This window comes from Melospiza melodia, chromosome 15, assembly GCF_035770615.1.
Source record: "Melospiza melodia melodia isolate bMelMel2 chromosome 15, bMelMel2.pri, whole genome shotgun sequence".
In the NCBI taxonomy this organism is placed as follows: domain Eukaryota; kingdom Metazoa; phylum Chordata; class Aves; order Passeriformes; family Passerellidae; genus Melospiza; species Melospiza melodia.
This window is the reverse complement of record NC_086208.1, coordinates 9,257,378-9,281,200: the sequence shown is the minus strand read 5'-3', so window position 1 is coordinate 9,281,200 and position 23,823 is coordinate 9,257,378. Positions and strand designations below refer to the sequence as shown.

General features: G+C 37.9%; 1 protein-coding gene across 3 annotated transcripts; it reads left to right on the top strand.

Moving 5' to 3' along the window:
* Positions 1-287: 287 nt before the first annotated feature.
* On the top strand, positions 288-22,941 carry LOC134425241 (aromatase). 3 transcript variants are annotated; one of them, XM_063169701.1, is made up of 10 exons: positions 288-506; positions 7,150-7,309; positions 8,273-8,423; positions 10,683-10,837; positions 11,438-11,614; positions 12,289-12,403; positions 14,264-14,378; positions 14,977-15,139; positions 16,314-16,555; positions 19,488-22,941. In XM_063169701.1, exons 2-10 carry the CDS (start codon positions 7,165-7,167, stop codon positions 19,752-19,754), a joined length of 1,530 nt encoding a protein of 509 aa, XP_063025771.1. In that variant the 5' UTR covers positions 288-506; positions 7,150-7,164; the 3' UTR covers positions 19,755-22,941. The 3 variants fall into 3 exon arrangements, with proteins under 3 accessions (XP_063025771.1, XP_063025769.1, XP_063025772.1); XM_063169699.1 differs by having other exon boundaries at positions 7,147-7,309; XM_063169702.1 differs by having other exon boundaries at positions 7,142-7,309.
* Positions 22,942-23,823: the final 882 nt, after the last annotated feature.

Sequence of the window (23,823 nt, the reverse complement as noted above, 5' to 3'; positions counted from 1 at the left end):
GACAACTCCATACATTCTTATTTTAGAATAAAACATTTGGACTTCCTTGCTGTTGGAAATCAAAAATACCTTTAGATACACACGACAAAGAGTTCACATAATTTCTGCTAGTTGTATCTCCAGTTAAACAACAAATCTGTTTCCTTGTTCAGAGCCACTAAACACAAACTATAAACTTTGTTTAATTCTCTGTTTTACTCTCCAGTCACAATTCTAATCAGCACCAAGCATGTGTATCTCTGTCAGTGGCTGTTTTGCAGCAGATACATTGAGCTGTAGAGGTAAAATTACAAAATTTTCTTTTCAAAGCTACAGCCCCTGATCTTTTACAATAAACAAACTTCCATCTCCAAGCAACTGATCTCTTAGCAACAAGAAGCACCTGCATAAAAGATGCTACAGGGAGTGATCACCAGACAACCTATCCAGACCTGTGAGAGGAGCACATCAGGAGCCAGGACAGCACTCTCCTCCAGCAGAAACCCGCAAGTGACACGAAGACACAGGTACCTTTTCAATTCATATTCTGGCGTTTTTCTTCAAACTGCATGGGTAGGACGTTAAATAAATGGGATTTATTTTTGTTTTGAGTGGGAAGTATGCCTTCTGGAGCTGCTTTGATCTGCTACTGTAATTATCTTTGTGTAAATTATATGCTGTCACTACCTAAACAGAGGGTTTTTTTAGCGGAAAATATGCAGGTCTTTGGCCAAATTCTTGGTAGTAAAACAGCAGCAATATGCTATATATTTGTCAAGTGTTCTATGAAGTTTCTTTTCTAAAAAACAGCACAGTGTTCTTGCAGAATAGTTATCCTAAGAAAGCGTATTCACTTCATGAATACACTTCCAAGCTGTTTACATTACATCAGAAAATATTAAATAATTTCAGTTTTTTATAGATGTGGACCCCATAGATTAAGAACCAAACCTTTTCAGTGTTTCTGTGGTGTCTGATTTAATACTTTTGACTCTCAAGTGGATTTTTTTCATGTGTACCATGACAAAGTTCTGGGGGAATACACAGCATGGGACAGACACTGCCAGCTGCTGCTGCACAGCAATGTAGAATTAGTTGGGAAGTTGTGAATTTTGGACAAACTGACATTTCCAAGCATCACTGTCACACTATGGAAAAATGGATTGTAAGTGAGGTTTAAAAAGCGAGATTAAAATAAAGTGAGGATAAAATTCTCAGGCAGAACAAGTCTTGAACTGACCCTGGGGATTTTTTTATTCAACCAAAGCTTGGTATATCTCAATTGGCGCTTGCTGTGGAAAGGTGCTGTCTTTCTTCTAGCTGTTATATCTCAGTTCATAATATCTGATCAATAAAGTCATTTGCAAAAATAATGGTTTGAGAATTGTCAAGCATTCTCTCTCAGTCTTTTTTTTTTTTTCAAACACACAGAGAAACTTTCCTTCTGGACTAATTTACATACTTTGATAGAATATATGATACTTATAGCCAGAGGAAAAAGTCAAAAACTTAATTAATATTTCTTTGAGAGTCATCCCTTCTGTGTCAAGTCACTTTTTGCTTAAATTGATCAAGGTATTTGCCAGCAGTAAAAGTACAACAGCAGTAACATGACTACGGTAGAGAGAGCTGGGTTTTGTTTGAGAAATTAGAAACAAAACTCCTACCCTGTAGTAACAGAAACCAACAGCAGCTACCTACAGAAAACCCTCTCAAACAGTTCTGTTTTGCCACAGCCACAATAAAGAGTCTGACCAAAAGCACTTTAGAGAGATTTCATTTGCCATCCACAACTCATTTTCTGATTGGTTTTGAGTTGATTAGAGCCTGTGGTGGCGTAATGAAACTTTGAGGTCGGGATGAAGTAAATGCCAGCCCTGCCCCTCCTGCAGAGGTTTGCACATCCCCAGCTGGTTTTGGTGCCCTGCAAGCACTGGCACCCCTGCTCTGCTCAGGAGATGGTTTGTGTCACAGGAAACCCTGGTACCATCCCATGTGGGCGATGCTTTTCATGGACATTGTGGTGCCTCATAAGCAACAAGACCTTTTCACAAAAGTGCTAAAACTGACAAGTTATTTTTCCAAATCACACCTCAACCACCATAAAAAGGCATAAAAAAGGTACACTGCTCTCACAACAGAACTCCATTAATATTCAAATGGAGTCCTACATTTACAGAAGATATTTGTAATGTATTTGTTTCTGGGAAAGTGTTTAGTGACCAGCTAATTTCCAGTCACATGCCAGTGTTGGGTGGTGCTAAGAAAACTGACCAAACTGACTCCAGACAGTAGGAATGTCAGCATTTACAACAGTAATTTTAAGTTTGCAATTCCAAACTTCTCTGCACATTGGAACTCACTGTAGACCTTGAGTAGAAAGGGTGACAAGAAATTGAGTTGTGTGGATAAAGTTGTGGCACCAGCAGCCCTGTAGCACTGCAGCAGCATTTTAACAAGTGCTATCAAAGGCAGCTGACAGAACTTAATCTCAGAGAAGCAGGTTCTAGGGACAGATCCTATTCAGCTGTGAAACAAGGTAACCCTGTCATAACAACACTCACCAAAATTAAAAAATAGAATTCAATATAATAGCAGAGGCATCAAATGTAACAATCTTTCTTATCACACAGTACAGATGTTTTTCAACACCACAAAATCATGGCTGTGTTCTGCCTTTCTCTTTCCCTTGCCCTCTGACACAGCTTTAGGCTCCTACCTCCTCATTTACTTGTCAAGAGCCCCTTTAGATTGCCAGGATGGTCATTACTAAATTCCCACCTGCAAGCTTTGCTGAAAGCTGTCATCTCTTCCTTCTCCCTTCCTCCTCCTCCTCTAACCTAAACAACAGATGAAGTTGTAAGTGCTATTTAGATTAGATTTCATAGTAATCAAGTGGTGCAGGATTAATCTACCAGGCTGTAATAATCATTCAACACTGCTAGAATACATTTCCATAGTAATTAGATGGGATAGACCTCTACAGCTACACAAATTCCAGCCCACTGACTTAAACTCTAGGAATGACTGAAAAAGGGTTTTATTCCCTCCTTTTCACATTTTACTGTATTTCTCTTCCTTTTGAGATGCAGAGATGAGTTAAAAGTAGAAAGTATTCCTAAAGAAGGCAGAGTGCTGCAGAAGCAGAGTAATGAAAACACCCAAATTTAAAATGCTAGATCTGCACATTGGGACTGCAAACCCACCTGTAATGGGAGATGTCTGACAGATGCAAAGGATCAGGTGACTAAAACACAGTGAGAAATATTAAGTGATAAAAATAATTAAGTAATAAAACAAATGAAAAGTCATTATGAAAAAAGTACTTTGTACCAAAGACAAAAAAATGTCACAAGAGGAGTGCAATATAAGATAACCAATAAATTGTGGTGGAAAAACCCTCAGTGACACCCACATTGCATTCTGAGAGAATTGAAGAGTTAGAAGAGACCACAGAATGCAGGGTGGCACTAAATAAATGTGCAGCCTGATGCTTACAGGGCAATTTACCTCTCACAAGGAATGGTGAGCACTCCCAAGTTTAGAAGAGTCTCCTGACCTGCTCTCAGCTTTAAATCCCACAGCCTTTCAAGGAAACAAGACAATCCCTCTCTCAAGGATGTGACATATGCTGTACACCTGGTGATAAATATCCTCTCCAACTTAATTAAAACCTACTATTTTATTTTTCAGAGGTACTGTGTTCCTTCAGTCTATATCAACATTGGCCAAAATTGTGGTACAATGGGAGCAGATCTGTAAAACAAAATAGGGTTTGTATGAAATAAGTCTATTTATTTTCCTAAACTGTTTAAACCTAGAAAAGTTGCTTTAGATGCTGCTAATACAAGTTACTATTACTTGGGAATTTATAACAAGTAGCAGATTTTTTCTCTCCTGATAGACAAAGTACTCCAAAGGAAGCAACTCCAGGACTCAAGAGTGGCTCTTCAAGAGTTATGAGGCATTTTTATGAACTCTTTTTCAAAATCAAGAAAGATTTTCAGCTCCAATTCTATAATATGATTTTATGAATTTGCTCCTTTACTTGCAGAGTCATTAAGCATAAAGCTGTAATCAGAATAAGAGCTGTCAATACCGGTGTCCTTCAGATGTATGAGCTTTTCTCCTTATTGTGGACCTTGACATCATTCCTCACATTACCTTTAGCAAGAAAACGTTTGACAGAAGCTAGAACCTTCTCCTAGCGCCTTGTAGCCCATCTCAAAAATGAGTAAACTCAAAGGCCCTCTGCTGGCAGCTGCTTTCCCAGGTGCTGAGATCTGTCACTGCTGCCAGGCCAGACAGCCTGGGCACATCCGTCTATTCTGTCCCAAAAACCCTTTCCTACAATGAGTCTCTTTTCCCCCACTGGATTTTAAAAGTTTTGCCCCATAAATAAAAATCTGAACCAACAAACCCCTCTGATCTGAGCCACCTCAACCAACTGCAAGGAAAGGAAAAATTACTTACAGCAAAAAAGCCACAATGAGCAAGACTAGAGAAGCCTTCCTTCATGCGCAGTGGGCACTCTAACTCAGTTCCATTCCTAAATTTTTCAGTCTGCTCAGTGACTACTCACTGTCCAAATGGGTTTGAGTTTTTATGAGGAGAGATTTCACTCGTGGGCAGCTCTTAAAAGATGCAATGCATAAAGAGTGGGATAAGCAGTTGTGCGGAAATATCTTTAAGGTGAATTTTTCATGGCCCAGCTGGCTTTTGCAATGAAAAAAAAAGAGGTTAAAAATGCAAGCCCTGAAAGTGTGTTTCATTAATATTCATTGAATTTAAGCAAAGAACCCCTCAATACAGGAAATATCAACTGCTTAAGGGCTTGAGAAGCCCCTTTGACTAAAGGCTGTTTAAGATCAGGTCAAGAGTGTATAAAATATTCAAACCTAATACTTTGCCTTTAGTACATTTATCTACATGACAGAACAATCCAGGATGTTAAAATTATAAATGTAACAGTAAGGTGTTGGACACAGAAAAAGAAAAAATTCTTTTACTAAAAACTGTAAAATCATGAAGCTGGGGCAATCAAGAATCTAAAACCCAGTCCATTGTTATCTGTATATTTTGAAAAAACAGAAACCTGTCTGCATTCCACTGTCAAAACAGTGATAAGCTTTAGCTGTGAGTGTTTAAGAGCTGAACAAGATCAAAACTCATTTTTAGGAGATAGCAGGGGGAGACTCATACTTGCAAAGTACACTGTGCAAACATATCAGGGCCTTCAACTCCACCAGGGCTCACCCTGCAGATATAATATTCACTATTCACACATCCACATTGGGAGGCATGAAATTGGTTTATTTCACAGCACCCAAACGCATAACCAGCTCCATGCTCGTCTGCACAGGGAATGTGAGGCAGTGAAACTACTGAGCACACACCAGAATGTCTTGGAAATGAAAAAAAAACCCAGAAAACACAATGTACACCAGAGCCTATCTGTGGCGATGGAGTAAAAACATGAAGTTTATGCAGATCCAGGGAGAAAGCAACATCAAATGGAACTGTACACCCCAAGTGTGGTTTTCTCCCTCTGTAATGCTGTAAACTCATTTTAGTGAAAGGGACAGAAGCTGATAAAACATTCACATATACACAGGTATGCTTTTGTTGTGGTAAGGAATAGCACTCATAATAAATACCATGACATGATGGAAATGCTTGTGAATACAAAGCTGTTTCTCACAACTCACAGGGCAGTGGAACATCTGGAGGTGTCCAGGGTGGGACCCGTCCCTGGGCACCCTCAAAAGGGCTGGGCTGCTCCCCATTGCAGCAGCAGGGATGGTTCTGAAAGGTCACCCGGCACTTTGGTCATTTTGGATCATAAAAACCCCAGAAGCCTGGACACAAAACACACAAAAGGGAGCATTGCATGCACCTGCAAGGTTTTAAACCACTGCTTGCTCCCTTTCCCCATATTCCCTTCCTACACTCCATATATTTCCTCCTTGGACCATACACACCAGGATTCTCCCTATCTAGAAAGCATCTATCCCATTCTTGGCTTAGTTTAACATAATTATAGCACTGATGGTGACTACAAAGCAAGCTCCCATTTTTTCAGCCAAAGCACAGAACAAGCAAGAAAGCACTTGCTGAAAGTAAACTGTATCTAAAAGCTTCTGCTAAGTAAATATAACATTCAACTTTGAATTACTGTTGCAGGAAGAAACAAAACAAATCTCTTCTTAGTTATCGCCAGAGCAGAATTAAGATTTTTTTTAATAAAATATTGTGCATGTTCAAGCAGTACCTTCCTGTGGTTAAATGAATTCTCACTCATATTCCTCCTCACACATATTCCTTCCCAGGTAACCCAGCTTCTTATATTTTACTATTTAATTCAAAAACGTGCAAAAAAACCTTTGAGTTAATCCTTCTATTCTTTTTATGCATGAGACCTGTTGGCTGTCCTTGCATTTTCTTTCTTGTGCTGAGTGCTGGTTACAGCCTGAGTAAAAATATGGCAACAGATAATCTGTGACACTGTTTGTTATGGCATATATTATATTTTTCAAAGTATTTAACAGAAAAACCATAAAGAAATGCTTTACATTATATTTCATTAAGTTACACTGGAAGGTTGGCAGTAAAAAGAAAGCTATAATACATGTCTCAGACAAAAACTGTGGTTCTGGGGTACTTTATCTGAATCATTGAAAACTACCATAGTTATTCTAGAAATTCAGGATCTCTGGCACTACAGGCATGCAGGAAGGGAACAGCTAAATAAGACAGACAAAAGCTGGCAAGTGAACTCATTCAATGCTTGCACACGTGCTGAAAGTTTAATTTCTTGTGTTTTGGTTAGAGATGTGCAAGGAGTAAACCTCGGTGCTGGCCAGCAAAGCCGATATCAGAGATAAAAGGTCTGACAGCCAAAATATCCAAAACTATGCCTCAACATCAAGGTCAGAAAACCTTTGTTATTCCCAAGCAAAAAAATGTGTCTGCTTCATGTCTCTTCTGACTTGTGATGAGTCTTGTCCCAGCAATCACTCCAGGCAGTCCCCCTGGTTATAAAGCCACGTCCAGAGCGGATTTGCTCATTTGTGGGGACTGCAAAGGGGCTGAGAGGCACCAAGCAGAGCTGAACACCTCTGACAGCCTCTGCCTCTCTCCCTTCCTCTCTCTCTCTCTGGAGCAAAGCAGAACCTCTTTGAAGAGATGGTCCTGGAGACCCTGAACCCAATGCACTTCAACATCACCAGCCTGGTACCAGACACGATGCCCGTGGCCACCGTGCCCATACTCATCCTCATGTGCTTTCTCTTCCTCGTATGGAATCATGAAGAGACTTCATCAGTACCAGGTAAGTCAGCTTTAGCCCTTCTGCCACATTAAAGTTTTCAGAGTAATTTTTGTTTGTTCCTGAAATTTAAGTGCCAAATTAATGCTGAATAATTATGGTATGACAACAAAATTTGTTATGAATCAGTTTAAGTAATACAGATTCTTAAAATTTCCTGGTAAAGGAAATCAGGCATATTCTAAGTTCAGAACTTCCATAATAATTGTGGCTTGGCCATGACATTTCGTCTTCAGCTTTATTTTGTGTGTGCTAGAAAGCTAAAATACTATTTTATAACTCAGGATTTTCAACTATTTCGTTCTATTTTACAACTCTCATTTTCATGCGCATTATAAACTACTTTTTGCATGTTTTAAAGTTTAAGCCTCTAAATTATCTTTACTCTAGACAGTTATGTAAGAAGCTGTTAAGATTTTAGTAGGTTATCAATGTTTCTCTATCTTTAGCACTGAAAACCCTCTAGAACAGAACAACATCGAATCTCCTTTCCCTTCTGGAACTTCTGGGGGCCTGTTTAGACATTAGTGGCTCAGCTTATTTTCCACCAGATGCAACACTCTGCTGCATGGAGGAGAGCGGTGCACAGCCTCTCACGGGTGTTGGACAGGAATAACCCTAAACCAGTGACTCCTGGAACAAACTCTGGGAAAAGATTCTTGCCTAAAAGAGAATTTCTTCTTCCTAGGATGGAGCCCTCGCCCCTCCAAAAGCAAGCAGCAGCTGGAAGCTGTCCAAAGCAGCCCAGAATGTCATTTGTTGTAGGTGCCACTGAAAGCACTACAGGCCTCTCAGACAGTGGGATTCCAGCAGCACGGCTGCAGCTCCTGAGACAGTTTCAGAGCAGGACAGTTGGTGTGAGCTGCCCAGCACAGGCTGTGACTGCCGTGTGTAAAACCTCCTCTCAAAAGCTGTTTTCTTGTCTGTGAGCGCTGTGAGACCAACCCTCTCTCCCCTGTTTCTTAGGGCCAGGATACTGCATGGGAATTGGCCCCCTCATCTCTCATGGCAGATTTCTCTGGATGGGAGTAGGGAATGCCTGCAACTACTACAACAAGACATACGGAGAATTTGTGAGGGTTTGGATCGGCGGTGAAGAAACATTTATAATTAGCAAGTAAATCCTTATTTTCTATACTTAATAACTTGAAAAGCTTTATGTCCTTACAACATCTTCGCTACTTTGTTCTAAAGCAGAATTGAAGTTATTATTTTCAAAAATTGTCCTAACAAAAGCCTATTACTTTCTGCTATTCAGAGACCTTTTTCTTGTGTCTGTTTAAAGACTCTGATGTTGAAGTTTTGGTGAATTCTCCTAATATTTTTTGTGGATAGGAATGTACTGTGGCTAAATCCTAGAAATAATTTACCATCTATTTTACTATCCATTTATTATAGAGATAACTTTCAGTTTAGGGATCTAGGCTTACTGCAATGTGTTATTAAGTCAAATTTTCATTTTCTGTGTTTTTAAATTTCTCCTTAAAGTGGAAGTAAATGTTTAAAGGTTATGGCTCCAATTCAGTGACTTAACTAAGCAAATACAGCATTATAGTATTAGGAATAATTCCACTCCAATTCATGGGATTATTCATAGGTTTCAATTATGCACAGTATTAAACATAATGCTAAACTTCAGCCTATTTTATTAGCTCCATTGGTTTCTTAAATTGGATTATTACAAGTCATGCCATGAAAAAGAAAAAAAAAAAAAAGCAGTAAAAGGTTTACTACATGTAATTGATAAAGAATCAGAACCTTTTAAGTAACAGTGTCAATCAATTAATACCTTCATTAAGTAAAAGCCTTTGAAAGAAGAGCAGCATAGAGACTAATCACAGAATTTGCCACATGGTGCAAGTCAGCTTCATCTCTATTTAAACCTCAGTAGAAAGAAGTTATCGTGACAAGAAAACTATTTACGTTCCTATCCTACAAAGGTGTTACAAATACCAACTAAAGCAGTAAAATGTTCTGAAAGCTTTGAAATTCTGACCAACTCTTATAGCTGTCTTTGTGCTACCAATTAATCAGAAACAAACCAGGAGTGCTGCTAAACAATGCCAGATTTACAGTCTATATATTGTTTCTTTTCAGGCATTTCTGGCTTTAAATCATTGGCTATACCTAGAAAACAAATATTTAACTTTTTTTAAAGTAAGAACATAGAATAAAGTTTTCAGTGGATCCTAAATTCACTGCAAAACTAAACATAACCTGGCTTCTGCACAAGAAAATCAATGTCATCTCTTTTCACCAATGTCATCTGAACTTTTAGCATCAAATCTAATACTGAGGTACTAATGCTCAGAGAGAAGGACTTGCAGTTTTGCTTACAATAGCTGATGTCTTTTGGAGGACTTCATTAAACAGTTTCAAAAGGAAAACCTCCTTATGCAAGGTCACTTGACAAAACCCTGCCTTGAGACATTATGATGTGTCTCCTGCACAGAGACATGTGGGACAGGAGGAAGCAAAACTGAAAACCAAGGATATTTGCAGTCAGTAGCAAAAGCCACATTTATATTATCTGACTGAAAAAATAAACTAAACCCGTGTTAGTAGTCTCGGGTTTGGCCCATAGACTATACTACACAGTAAAGAAAGAAGCATATTGTTTCATTTCAAATCTTTGATCTGATTTTCTTTCTTTTGGTTGGATTTCCTTTGATCAGTGTTTCATCACATGCACATTTCTGAAATGCTGGCTCCCTCTAAAGGAAATTATATCCTAAAGCAAGAATGCTGTCTGCCAGCACCACCAAATTAATCTTGGTGGTGGTAAATACAATTATGCATATCATGGATTTCCCTTATGCATCTCTTTAAGAATATTTATTATTTACGCCACACATACCATTGTACTATGATAATGCATATTCAAGTGATACATGTGTTTTTATGCTTTCAATATGTGTCTGAGAATGATCAAAGAACTACAAAAGAGTACATAGCATTGACTATACAACAGTAAAGCTGTAATTTAGTACACATCAAATATTTCACCTTATCCTCTGAAATATCTGACACTGGGCTCTACCTAAGTGTATCATATATATCTGCACATTTCTATGTATACACACTATTCAGTTTTAAATCCTTTAAAAAATCCTTCATCAACTATTTGCATTTTAATTGAAAAATAGTTTAAATCTGAGCAGAACAGCTTATTGCTTTAATATAAATTCTGAAAGCATTGATCAGATTTTTAATTATGTAAAAGGAACAACATTTCGTGCTAAGCATTGTGATTGCTGCTAAATTAAGAATGCAAGTCAGCACTTGGGAGCAACTGTAAAATGTCAGCATACAAATGCTGTATTTAGTCCATGAAACAGTTCTTTTATTTGGGGCTTTTTCCTCCTTCCCTCCCCAGATCCTCCAGCGTGTTCCATGTAATGAAGCACTGGCATTACGTGTCTCGGTTTGGGAGCAAGCTTGGATTGCAGTGCATTGGCATGTACGAGAATGGGATCATATTTAACAACAACCCAGCTCACTGGAAAGAAATTCGACCCTTTTTCACCAAAGGTAACCAGCGTGCACAGACACCCTGCATCACTGTGACACACACAGAGCCAACCCTCCCTGAAACGCTGCCATGCTTGTCTGAAATCCATTGTGGAGACCCTAGGGGGCATTCCCTGCTCTAGGAGACACGAGAAGCTTCCCTCAAAAAGCTGCTAGACCCCACTGGCTCCTTCCCCTGTTCCTATGTCCGTTCCTATGTCCCTGAGCCACTCCTTCCCATTTCCCTGATTGTCCCTCCACTCTGTACTGCCCCAGTCCAGGGCCAGGCCCCAGGCCCCTTGGAGAGTAAGGGAGACCCTCTGTGTGTAGGGATCAGGACTTGAACATCTCACCCTGCAGTCGAGTTAAACGTGTGTGTATATTACGCAAAGACCCTTTTTGCTTCCTTACCCTGGACTCTACCAGCAGCTATTCAGGCTGCTACAGTCCATCCCTGGATTTTCCTTTCAAAGAACGATAAACCACTGAAGCTCCAGAATGGGTTCACACCAGCCACTGACACAATTTGCCATTTCATCAACACTGCTATCACCACTTGAGGCATCATAAAGAAGGTACAAAAACTAACAAACCTTTTGTGTTTTTGCACAAATGTCCCAGCTCTGTCTGGCCCCGGGCTGGTGCGGATGATCGCGATCTGCGTGGAGTCAACCATCGAGCACCTGGAGCAGCTGCAGGAGGAAACCACGGAGCTGGGCAACATCAACGTGCTCAACCTCATGAGGAGGATCATGCTCGACACTTCCAACAAGCTCTTCCTTGGGGTTCCTCTGGATGGTACTGACAGATTCAGTTCTGGGCCGTAGGATGGGTCTGAAATGCGCATCCAAGGAAAATTCATTGACACCGCTCAGCTATTTTGTCCCAACATAACAGAGCAAGACCAGACCCTTGTATCACCATATCAATAATTAATTGAATTGATTTAGCATCATGGTAGTTATAAAAAAGTTTTACGTGACCAAAAATATGCATTAGCTTTTCACCCACCTTAATGAATCATGCCATTTAAAGAGATGTTTATGCACCAATTTCATACTATTCCAATATTAAATTATATTCATGCAAAAATCAAATCTTTCTACCAAACTAAATGATTGCTCTGAAAAGTTCACCTAAAAAATTATGTTTTCTGTTTCTTCAGCCTATAACAGAAATAATATTATCAGGATGTCTAAATTGCCCATTTCAGTGTTCTCCAATAGCTCTGCTTCTGCTCTTCTACGGGAGACTCTTTGGTCTGGCTGACACAGCTCTGTGCCCTCGTAGCAAGTTACCAAGAGTTTCTGCAAAGATCTAGACCTTTCTTACTCTGTGCTTCAAATGTTACCTACCAGTTGCTTATCAGATTCCCAGGAACTTAGTGGAGTAGGGAACCCAACCTTATTATTAATTTTCTGAAAGATTTACCTTACTTGACTAATGACCTTTTTTTTAACATTTCTTTTCAGAAAATGCCATTGTGCTTAAGATTCAAAACTACTTTGATGCCTGGCAAGCCCTTTTATTAAAGCCTGACATATTTTTTAAGATTTCTTGGCTGTGCAAGAAGTACAAAGACGCAGTGTGAGTATCAACCGCTCTACAGAGCGATTGCATAAGAGTCTTTCTTTTTATGAAGAAGCATTTCCCTCAATGGGAAATCAAGGGAAATGAATCAGATCTTTCGTCTGCCTTTTAGACGCTAAATTGTGACACTTGCAAAGGTGGCTGCTGAGGTCCCCTGTTTGCAGAGCCAAGACAGAACCAGGTTTGTCACTGATGGTACAAGTAGCTGAATTCTGGGACCAGTTTAAAGCTTTGTCTATCCAGTTCCAATTTATTCACCAAAATATCAGTTAATGCATGCTCAAATGTGAAACTAAGCTTTGTTTCAGACAAGGAAAAGCCGTTGTATGGATGAACTGATTATTTGCTGTCCAGTTGAGGACAATCAGAGCAGGTTGCAGCTCATCCAAACAAGGAAACCCATCTGTATTCAGGGTACAGACCCCAAAGAGTTAAACCTTGAACAATTTCTGGTTATTGTATTTCTCAACATGCATTTTTGAGTCAAACACTCATTTATGAGTTAAAACTTGGTGCTCAGTGTGATAATCCGTTTCAAGGTTGAGGGTTTTTTCCCTAAGTAAGGAACAAATACATTTCGCCATTTTCCTCATTGCAAGAACACAAAATTACTCTTCCAGTTTTGTGATCTTCTTTTCTGTCTTCTGCCAAAAGAGAGCTGGCTTTAAAAAGAGCTGGCAGTCACTTTTTTTCATTTGGGATTTGTTTTCCATCTAGTAAGTGAAATTGCTCCTTAAGAAGGATATTCAATAAATTGCTTTGATAGTGCTACATAACAAAGGCTTTAAGGAGAAGATCAGGTTCACCCAAACTAATTGACATTTCTTAAGCACTGGACACAAGATTCACCTTCTCTAATATTTGCTTCCTAGTTTTATTATGGCACTGATTACTGCTTTATCCTGTGATGCTGATAATAAACTATTATAGGCCAGTTATTACCAGAAAGCCTCTGCAAGCAAATATTGATATTTCAAAAGCAGTCTCATAAAAAAATAACTTATTAATAATTTTTTATTGCAAAGAAAAAAAAAAAAAGATTTCTGGATTTAAGACAATGCAAAGAACCACCACAGGATATGAAGACTTGTAATATTCTTCTGATAAACTTTTCAAAAAGGACTACTAATTATTTCTAATACATAAAATATTTATAAATACTGAGATCTTTATGGTAATTGAAATTCTAAATATATTTACCCTACAAACACACATTATCTAAGTAAACAGTAACAAACCCACATTTGAAAAACCTGAAGATTCCATTCAAAACCTTTTCAGAATACTTTTTTTAAACAATTACTTTCAAATCTATAATTAATTGAAAATTCCCCCAAAATTTATAACAACCTTTGAACTTTACTTTTTCCACCACTGGAACACAAACTGTTGACACAGTATTACTATTCAAATATGAAAATTTTAAATAAACTCTACTCCAATATACAATTTTTCTAATACTTGTCTAAAAAAAACATCCCTTATGTTCTCTAAATTCATTTTACTTACTGATAAAACACAATATAAAATACAAGGAAAGAAAATAATTCTTTGGAAATGGTAATAAATCTTTAAAACCTTTGTTCATTAATAGTGTATATAGACACTTTTCTCTCCTTTTCAGTCTATTCTATAAAAAGAGATTAAGATTCATTCCAGACTGTCAAGTAATTATTTAAGAATAATAAGAAAACACACTTTGCCTAAGTATGACTACTTTTGCAGAGAACCATACAACTATTCTTAGGAATACTTAATTTCTGCCATCCTTAGGTGCTTTTCTTGGTATATCTCTGTATTTCTAGTCATACTCTGGTGCAGATATCTATAAATATGTTGCATTTCATCTCTTTTCAGCAAGGATCTTAAAGGAGCAATGGAAACTTTAATAGAACAGAAGCGACAAAAGCTTTCCACTGTGGAAAAGTTGGATGAACACATGGATTTTGCATCCCAGTTGATTTTTGCACAGGTATTGGGAATTTACTCAAAATATGGCAAGTTTTGGGTTTTCTGACATTCCCCTGAACACAGGCCTTGCAATTTGATCTCCACATGCCTCTCCAAAAGTCACATCATCATAAAGGGATGCTGAGTGGGTGCTGGGGAGTCCCTGAGAGTGACTCAAACAGGAATACTTGTATTTCAGGATCAGGTACTTGTCATACTTATTTCATGGCTTAAACAACATCCCTAAAACTCTTGCATCTATCCCTGAGTGTCCTTCAGCCTTTTTTTAACCCCTATGTATTATTTAATATATTGCCTTTTGTTTGCAAAGGTTTCAAATGTTATATCACTCCTACCTTGTGTAATCTGACAGCTCACAAAGTCATTGAGTAAATGCAACAAACTAAAAAGAATTTGAGCTAAGAAGACACATTTCTGCTTTCCTGCAAGACACCCATCAGAACATGAGCTTTCTGTCATTCTCTGAAAGACAAAAAATAAATGCTATTTAGTGTAAGATAGACTGTCCAGAAATTGTGCAGTCTGTAAACCTTTGTTGGCATCAGAGGTCAGCAATCAATATTTTCTCCAAAATTTCCAATTTTTTTTTTTTTTTTCAGAACAGAGGGGATCTGACTGCTGAGAATGTGAACCAGTGTGTGCTGGAGATGATGATTGCTGCTCCTGACACTCTGTCTGTGACTCTCTTCTTTATGCTAATCCTGATTGCAGAGCACCCCACAGTGGAAGAGGAGATGATGAGAGAAATTGAAACTGTTGTGGGTAAGCAGGAACTGCAAAGTCAGTCATGTGGGAATATAATTTTGCTTCAGCAGAGATCTAATTTAATTTATGTAAACCTGAAAATTTTAGACATTTTCTCCCAACATAAGTGTTTGCTGTAAAACATATGAACTACTATTGTATGTAAAAATTTATATTAAAGGGCAAATGAAAAAATGTGAGAAATTTCTAAAATAAAACAGGAATCATCAGAATTGATAATATATTAGCAATAATATGGTCTATTCTCTCCTCAGCATCCACAGAGTAATATCAGCATTCACCTCAAGTTTAATTGAAATTATTTTCCTGTTACCCTGAAATAGCAAAAGGGGGCACTTGTTTCAAATAATTCTAATCACCAGTATTTCTCTGTGCTAAAATAGAGAACTTCTCTAAGTTTCATTATAACTCTAGGAGGAAAAGACTAGACAAAATTAAAATTATATTCTGCTGTCATCCATTTTGATCTCAAATTGGCCTCCTCTAAGTACTAATTACTAACTATTCAAAACACAATCAAGATATTCCAAATTTGTATTCTTCCCCTTCTCTAGCCTTCATTCAAAATCTGACACTGAACCAATATAGAAACTAATTTCATCCACTCTTATTTAAGTCTTACTTCTGGTCTGTTAAACACCAGAAAATGTATCACAAGACTTTTACTCTTTTTCTAAGGTACTTTTAATAATCCTCATTGCACTGTCCTCATGAGAGTACTCACTCCCTCATTTTCCCTGCTTCTTTCTGAAGCCTTGCCCTCTAAGGTACGGCTTCACCACATCGTGGAAATTTAACATCCCTACAGAATTAGCTCCAGACTATCCCCAGGGTCTGTTTGCTGTCAGCTCCTGGAAGATTTATTTGTTGTTCCTTGTTGCTCTCTCATGCAAAACCCAAAGAAAGACCCCCAGAGTTTTGTTGGTGACAAGAACAAAGAGTGAGAAGACGAGAAGATTGTTAATTAATAAACTAGGATTTATGCTAATGAACAATATACCAGATTTCCTCAATAAGTAAGGCCACACAAAACTCCTTAGAAGCTGCCAGATTCTTCCTACTTCAGAACCAAATAATTTTCTCAAAATGTTCTGATATTTGTACAATGAAGTTATGAAGGTATTAAATTCCTAACCAACTACTCTCTTCACCATCTGCTCTATTCCACAAGGCGACAGAGACATCCAAAGTGATGACATGCCAAACTTAAAAACTGTAGAGAATTTTATTTATGAGAGCATGAGATACCAGCCAGTGGTGGACCTGATCATGAGGAAAGCACTGCAGGACGATGTCATTGATGGCTACCCCGTGAAGAAGGGCACCAACATCATCCTCAACATCGGCCGCATGCACAAACTCGAATTCTTCCCAAAGCCAAACGAGTTCTCTCTTGAAAATTTTGAGAAAAATGTAAGTTTTCCATCTCGTTGCTTACAGAAATTTGGATATTATTTATTGCTGATGTCTCTTCCTCTTTCTTTGCTCAATAACTTTGTGGCCATAAGACTGTTTTCCCTTTGTCTAAATGCCCAGTTGCTGATTACAACCTGCTGATTACTGTTGTTATTACTATTAGAGCTGGGCAGATATTTTCTTGTCAAGCTGTATTTTAAATAAAAAATAATCATAATACAGAAAACAGTTTTTCCAGACATAATAGTTTTGATTAAAAAAATCTGATTAAATTTGTCAGACACACACAGTTGCCATTATATCCCCTGGCACTGGACAAAATAAAGAGGCTTTATGGGGCTAGAGCCATGCCAGCAGCCCACAGAGCTGAGCATTCTCTGGGGAGGTGGAGCAGTGAAGTAACTTCTGAGAGACTGGGGATCCAGTGCCCATGTTATTCTTTTTTTTCTCTTTAAATTAACAATATTTTATAGACCATAATGAAAATGTTAAGTTCTAACTAACTTAATACTGCAGATGTTGAGTAATTAAGTTCCCGTTCAGCTCTGAATTTCAAATCAAGTTATGTTCTAACTACCAGGAGAACTATAATCAAAAGCAATATGTGAATATTTTTTCTTCTTGTAATCCCCCACTGGTTCAAATCATCCTTCAGATTATTTACTCAGACCTCTCCTCTGCTGATTACTGATTAAACAATTGGTTTTGTGAAGCTGTATTTGTTCAGCAATAATAACCTGGAGAGATTAAAACTGCCCTGTGTTAGCAGCTGCACACATGAACACTGACAGCAACAACTTCAGCTTTAAAAAAGAACAGATTACTTTGATACACCAAAAATGGTCTCACCATTAAAACACCTGAAGCAACAACTAAGAAAGAAAAAAAAAGTGTTCAAGCCAGAAAATAACTTTAAGTTTTACCTATTTTTTACCAAAAGCTAAGCATATCAAATATAACACACACAAAAAATGAGCATTAATCCACCTGGTTCATATTTCTCAACTGCTGAGGAAATCCTGCAAACCGCATTAAAAACAACAGCTCAAAAAAAGTTTTTGCAGAAAATTCAAGAAGAGTAAGTGATGAAGTTTTATCAAAATTAGAATTCCCTGTGAATAGACTCCATTTTGCCACCCATTATTTACATTCCAAGTATTTCTATCAAAAATTGATATCTTGCTTAATTTATGAGGACATATTGCTACTAAAAATATTTCCCCTTGACCAAATATTTAACCACACATTTTCTATCTGACTTGATGCATTCTGTTTGCCACATAATTATTCTGGCAGGCACAATTTCCCTCCAGTTCTCTAAGTGAATAGCAATCCACAGCATTATTTATGATAAGATGCCATTGTTAGAATCTAAACATTTTTCCATTTTCACAGGCTGTGCATTCGCCATTGTGCTGCACTGCCAGCTGCTGTACTTGCTCTGTGTTATAAACACTTGTATTTATCTATAATTTTTCCAAAAGCATGGCTCAGTTTATTTAAAAAAAAATTAAACTGAACACTTTTGTCAGTCTGAAAGTAAGGAAAAACAGTACACTTTTTCCAGATGATTTGATATAAATAAATGGTTTCTACTCTATTCTTGTTAAATAGGAAATCAGAACATAGTTAATACCTCACTTTTTTAAAAAGAAGTTACACAGATGAAGAAAAATAATTTCTTTATAACCAGACTTTCTTTTTAACTGATCTATTCAACGGCAATAAAGGTAGCAGAAACTAGCTGTTGACTCTTCAGGAATCCTGGGAATCCTGCAATTCCTATTTCAGCTGCCAGGGCAGAAGACAATAGTTTTGTGTTATCTATTAAATATGAAAAATTTTAACATTTAATGTCACGACAAATTAATTCTCAGAAATATTAGCTTTATAATTACAAATGGAGTAGGCGTATGGCTCAGTGATTATCATTAGACAAGGCATCAGCCTGTATTTCAGATATTTATAAGCTTTATAATGAACATTTTCTGAAGAACTTTTTAATGAAGTTTAATGCATTTGAAGAGCAGAGGCTTCACTCCATTTCACAGCTTGTGGTGAAATCCCTGTAGTTCCCAGGACAAACAGACAAACACACGAGCACAATTCAATTGTTTAACTGTACAATCCCTGCTACCTCTGAATTTCCAAAGGCTGATCCACACTTCTGTCAGTGCCTGCAGGTGGGCCTGGGATTTCCAGTGTGAAATGAGGAATTGCTCTTTAAAGTTTATTTCCACAAGTTTTTCCGAGTATATCTGTGGGAATCCTTAAAATTAGAGGGTTTTGGGACAGCTGCAAAAGGCAGGCCTCAGAGACAGCAGAACTCTGATTAGAGTTAAGCAGTAGCCATAAGATTGCTCAGCAGAAAAATTATGTAAGAAGTAGAAAAGTAAGGAGAAATAGAACAATGGTCTGTGTAGTAATGGTGGTCTAGAATAGCTCCCTAAGCTGCAGAAAAGTGTATCTAGTGAGATATTAGGAAGTTCTAAGCTTAATAATGGAGATCTGTGCGTTGTGTCTTAAGGCTTACAAGCAGGGATTGTATTTGAAATAAGCAAGCTTTGTTTTAACCGAAGGAACGTGTGCCTATAATGGTTGGATGGAACTACTGTCAATGTGCTTTTGCTTTGTATGATTCGTCAAAAAACTTCTAAAGTCAGTTGTAACATTAAGTTCTTGGTCTGCTGCCTGGGATGTGAGCTGCTGGCGTCTTCCCATTGTCATAACCATGCAATGAGACTGATGCTGGAAAATACAACAGCTCAAGGCACGTTCCCAGCAGTCCCGTCCCATTTGTGATTTGTACATAGGCCTGGCAACAATATTGACTGGCAATAATATCTACTGCCAGTTTCCATCATTGCTTTCTCTGCTTTTAAGGAGAAAAACCTGTCTCTGAGTTTGCTCCTCCCGTTGCTCCCCGCAGGTCCCCTCCCGCTATTTCCAGCCCTTTGGGTTCGGCCCCCGGAGCTGCGTGGGGAAGTTCATTGCCATGGTCATGATGAAGGCAATCCTGGTGACTCTCCTGAGGCGCTGCAGAGTGCAGACAGTGAAAGGAAGAGGCCTGAACAACATCCAGAAAAACAATGACTTATCCATGCACCCCATAGAGAGGCAGCCTCTGCTGGAGATGGTTTTCACACCCAGAAGAAACGCAGACGAGAGTCAGGGTGATAGCATGGATCAGCACTAAAGTTACAGGATTTTCTCAACCTCTAAGAAATAGTCATCATTCCTAGTTAAATACAGAAAGTAAAATGTTTTGTTGCCCCTAAATGACTTCAGGTGACACCTTGTTCTGCCTGTGCAGCAGAACCAAAGGCCAGAATTGCAAAGACTGAAAGTACAGAATAATTTTGTTGTAGATGAAGCCATGCTATACAATTCCTGATTACATTTCAAAACCATAGAGTTTAGACAAAGTTACGCCTTCCCTTTCAAACACTGCCAGTTCAGAGGTTTGAGGGTCAACAAACCAACATCCCTGATGTGTGCTTAATTCCCTTTCCCCCACCTCCCTGAAGCTGGACCTAGCAATATTTGACCACAGCAAAAACGCTATCTGTTTCCAAAATAGCTGAATGAATAATATTAGTTCATTTCAAGACTAGGAAACAACTTAAAGTATTCAAGATGTCTATAAGTTGTAAAGAAATGTTTGAACAAGTCACTCAAACATTCTCCTTTACCATGTTTTGCCGTCCTGTTGAACAGATACCAAAGATTTACAGTGTCACACAGATTTTACCAATAGCAGTAACTTGCAGAGTACTAGGTAATAATGGTAGTTGAGATAACAGTTCTATGCTTTTAAAACCCAGTATCCTGCTGCAGGGGATCTGTAAATATCTTAGTTAAAGCTAGGTGAGAATGAGGTGATGAGCACCAAACTTCATCACCAGCCCACATGGGTGGGGTGACTTTCAGCCCCACCTCCTCATCTGATTGATTATAGAAATTTCCCACCTCCCGTCATCTTGAGTGAAGGTGGTCAAATTCCCTCTAAGGTGTGCCAAATCCCTTTTTGACCTGGTTTTAGTTGCTCATTTCCTCTTCAGAGAGTAAGATTGGGAGTTGTTGCTGATGTTCCCACACCAGAGCAGGAGGCAGTGTCCCTCCCTAATGATCCAAACAACTCCTGGTGCTCCTTCTGTAGGAGCTCTGGGCTGTGTCCTGCTCTCTCTCTTGCTCCATGCCCACTGATGTGCAGAGGTTCTGAGCTTATAAACACTCTCACAAGAGGCAAATTTCGCTGGGGAAGTGCCCAGAGTTTGGTAGTGACAAAGGAGAGAAGTTCTGAACTAACAAGCACATTTCTAGGAAATGTTCTTCAAGGCATTTTGCATACACAGGTTTTTATTTTAACTATAATCCAGGCTGGGGTTTATACTTAATCCCCAACAGGAAAAACTACTCAACCTTTCTGTTCAGAATTGACCCATCTTGAAATTTGTACAGTCTGGACATTGATATCTTTAGTAGCCTAATGAGGAGCTGCCAGCTTGGTCAAGAAGAAAAAGATCTTCCTGGCCAAATGACAACATTCCTTGACAGAGACTTTCCATTTTCATTAAGCTTGAGTTTTCATACTGTGTAACACAAAGAAAGGGATTTTCCAGATAAAGTGCCTTGATTAAGACAACCAACCAATGTACAGTGGGCTTTATATTAACCTTTTCCTTCCAAGTCATTTAAACTATAATAGAAGGCAAGGGAAAAAAAAGGGAAAAAAGAGAAAAATGTGTCTTCACTTTGAAAATATAAATAAAATTAATTAATCTATTTCTTCTGACCACTGATCTCAGGCACAAGTCCAGAAGAGAAGGATCTATCCAGTAGCACAGAAAAACTGCAGAGACCCAACAAATAACCATGTGCCCCACCCAAAGGTAATGAATTAAACTGGGAATGGTGGCAAAGAAGAGGAGCTGCCCATTTAGGGTAATTCTCAAAACAATATACAAATTTTGTACAGTCATTTAAAAAAATCAAACTTGAAAGCATTTATTGAAGAATTTATTGCAGCTAGGTTACTTTTAAAACTTTGTCCATAACCTTTGCATTAAACCAAAAATTACAACAGCAAGTGCAATCCTGTACCCACCTGTATATGCAGACAAAACTGGGCAGTCTAAGACAAAAATAAACAGAATTTAATGGTAAGACTCAATGGTCTTTTCTAAAGTAAAAGGTTCCATGTTTCCTAGGACTTCTATTTTTTAGGTCATGAAGTGCCACAGAGGTATGAATCTGTGTAATATCTAATGTGACCTCTGTTTCTACATTCTTTGTACCCTTTAAACTAGGAAATTGATAAAGCATTTGGGAGAAGAACAAACAAACGCAACAATGTTTAAAACCTTTTTACTCTATCTGCATCATAAAACACTTCAGGGTACTTCAGTGAGCATGTATTTCTTATTTGCATTAGAACTTTGAAAAGAAATCCACTGAAGGCTGTTTTTCTTGAGAATAAACTATTTTATACACAGGATACATATCTTTGCTTATTTCACACACAAAACCAATTTTGTAGTGATAATTTACTGTCTGATTTTCCCACCTCACAATTATAGGCCTCCTCCAAGTAAAATTTTTTACATGCATGAAGTTAATAAATTATCATTCAAATTTTGAAGTAATTTTATGAAATCAAATAGATGGGAAATGCATGCTGCTCTGATTTCTTGAATGTATTCTATATTGTTGAATTTGTAGGCAGGAACTTCAGAAAAATTATTACCATAATTATTTTTTGGTCCAAATAAAGAAGTACCATTTTTTACTTTTTCTCAGCAAGACAGGGTTATTTCCCATTGTGTCTGATATGTTTTGAACAGAGCATTCCTGGTCCTGTGGTTTCTACAGGATTTACTTTGGTCCCCATTTGGACAGCAGAGCTGTGATGAATCTGAGCTCAGCTCATCTGAGTGCTGCTCGCCCTGGCTCTGCTGGGGCTGCTCCTCAGTGCTCTGTTTGCACGGATATTTGTTTGGATATTTGTTTGGATATTTGCACTGCCAGCTCCACTCCCCATCCCACAATCTCACCCTGCTCGAGAGCTGCAGCTGGGGCAGCAGAGCTTCAGAACTTGCCAAGTGGGTACGAACAGGTTCAACCTTTCACTGTACAGAACAGAGCTCTGGTTTTAAACAGTGCTTTGCCACCAGGTACTGCACAGATTCCAGTGGCTTTTTAAACCACGCCAAGCCCACAGCCATGACTTGACTGCTCCATTAATGTTCAATGCATTGCACACAACAAACTCAAATGTGTTTTATACTTCACTGTTATCATGGGCTGCTCACAGCACATGGATGTGAATGTTGTCAGCAAATAAAATAAACATCAAATAAAAGTTGTATGCAAAAGAGTTTAAAGTCACGTCTCATCATGTTTGCCCAATCTGAGAATCACAAGATTTTTTTAAAATGCATGAGTATGTCTGCATGAATTAACAGATCAATGTGTTAGATAGAAGGATGAACTCCACAATGTTCTAAAATCAAAATTCCCACTGATTTTAGATACTATGTTACTGCCAAGGTATTTTTCATGATAGCAAGAAAGCATAGTTAAAATAATTTAAATTGATACAACACTAATCCTAGGAATGCACTTTATCAAAGCTTTAAAAGAAGGGAGAAGAGGTAGGTTTTGGTGGTTCTTAAGGTAACAGATATTTGTTAATACAACCAAAAAAATTGGCTTAATGATGCAAATAAAGGACTCAGCTGTCAGTGAGAAAAGTATCTAAAGCAATTAAAAAATGTAACAAAATAATTAAACTGACTGTACAGTTGAAAGTAAAAAATTTAATCTGCTTGTAAAAAGACAGCATGACAAATTCAATTTGTATCCAATGCCTAATTTTTTTCACTCAAATTAAAAGCTTAAAGAATTATAAACATCTGGCTGAGTGACAGGGAACTGGAAGGTAGTAAGTGGCATACTAAAAAACAAAATTTAAAAGACCACAAAACTCTAACATAGCTGCAAATAGATTTTTCAGTGACCTGATATTGAAAATATTTACCTTAGAATTTCATAAGCTGTATAAGTAATTTTTAAACAATAATAAACTTTCATTTTATCAATTTTCATTTTATAAATTGTTCATTTTCTGTACAATACAATCCAATGTTATAGCCTCAGTTAATATCCTATTAAATTCAATTCTAACCTCAAAAGAAAATTCCACTTGACGGTTTTCAGTAGAAAGGAATGCAGTACTGTTTGACAGAGGAAAATAGTACAGAATT

Coding starts and splice junctions, on each gene's coding strand:
- LOC134425241 (XM_063169701.1), top strand. CDS start 7,165: ATGGTCCTGGAGACCCTGAACCCAATGCACTTCAACATCACCAGCCTG. Junction 7,310..8,272: donor AGAGACTTCATCAGTACCAG/GTAAGTCAGCTT, acceptor CCTGTTTCTTAG/GGCCAGGATACTGCATGGGA. Junction 8,424..10,682: donor GAAACATTTATAATTAGCAA/GTAAATCCTTAT, acceptor TTCCCTCCCCAG/ATCCTCCAGCGTGTTCCATG.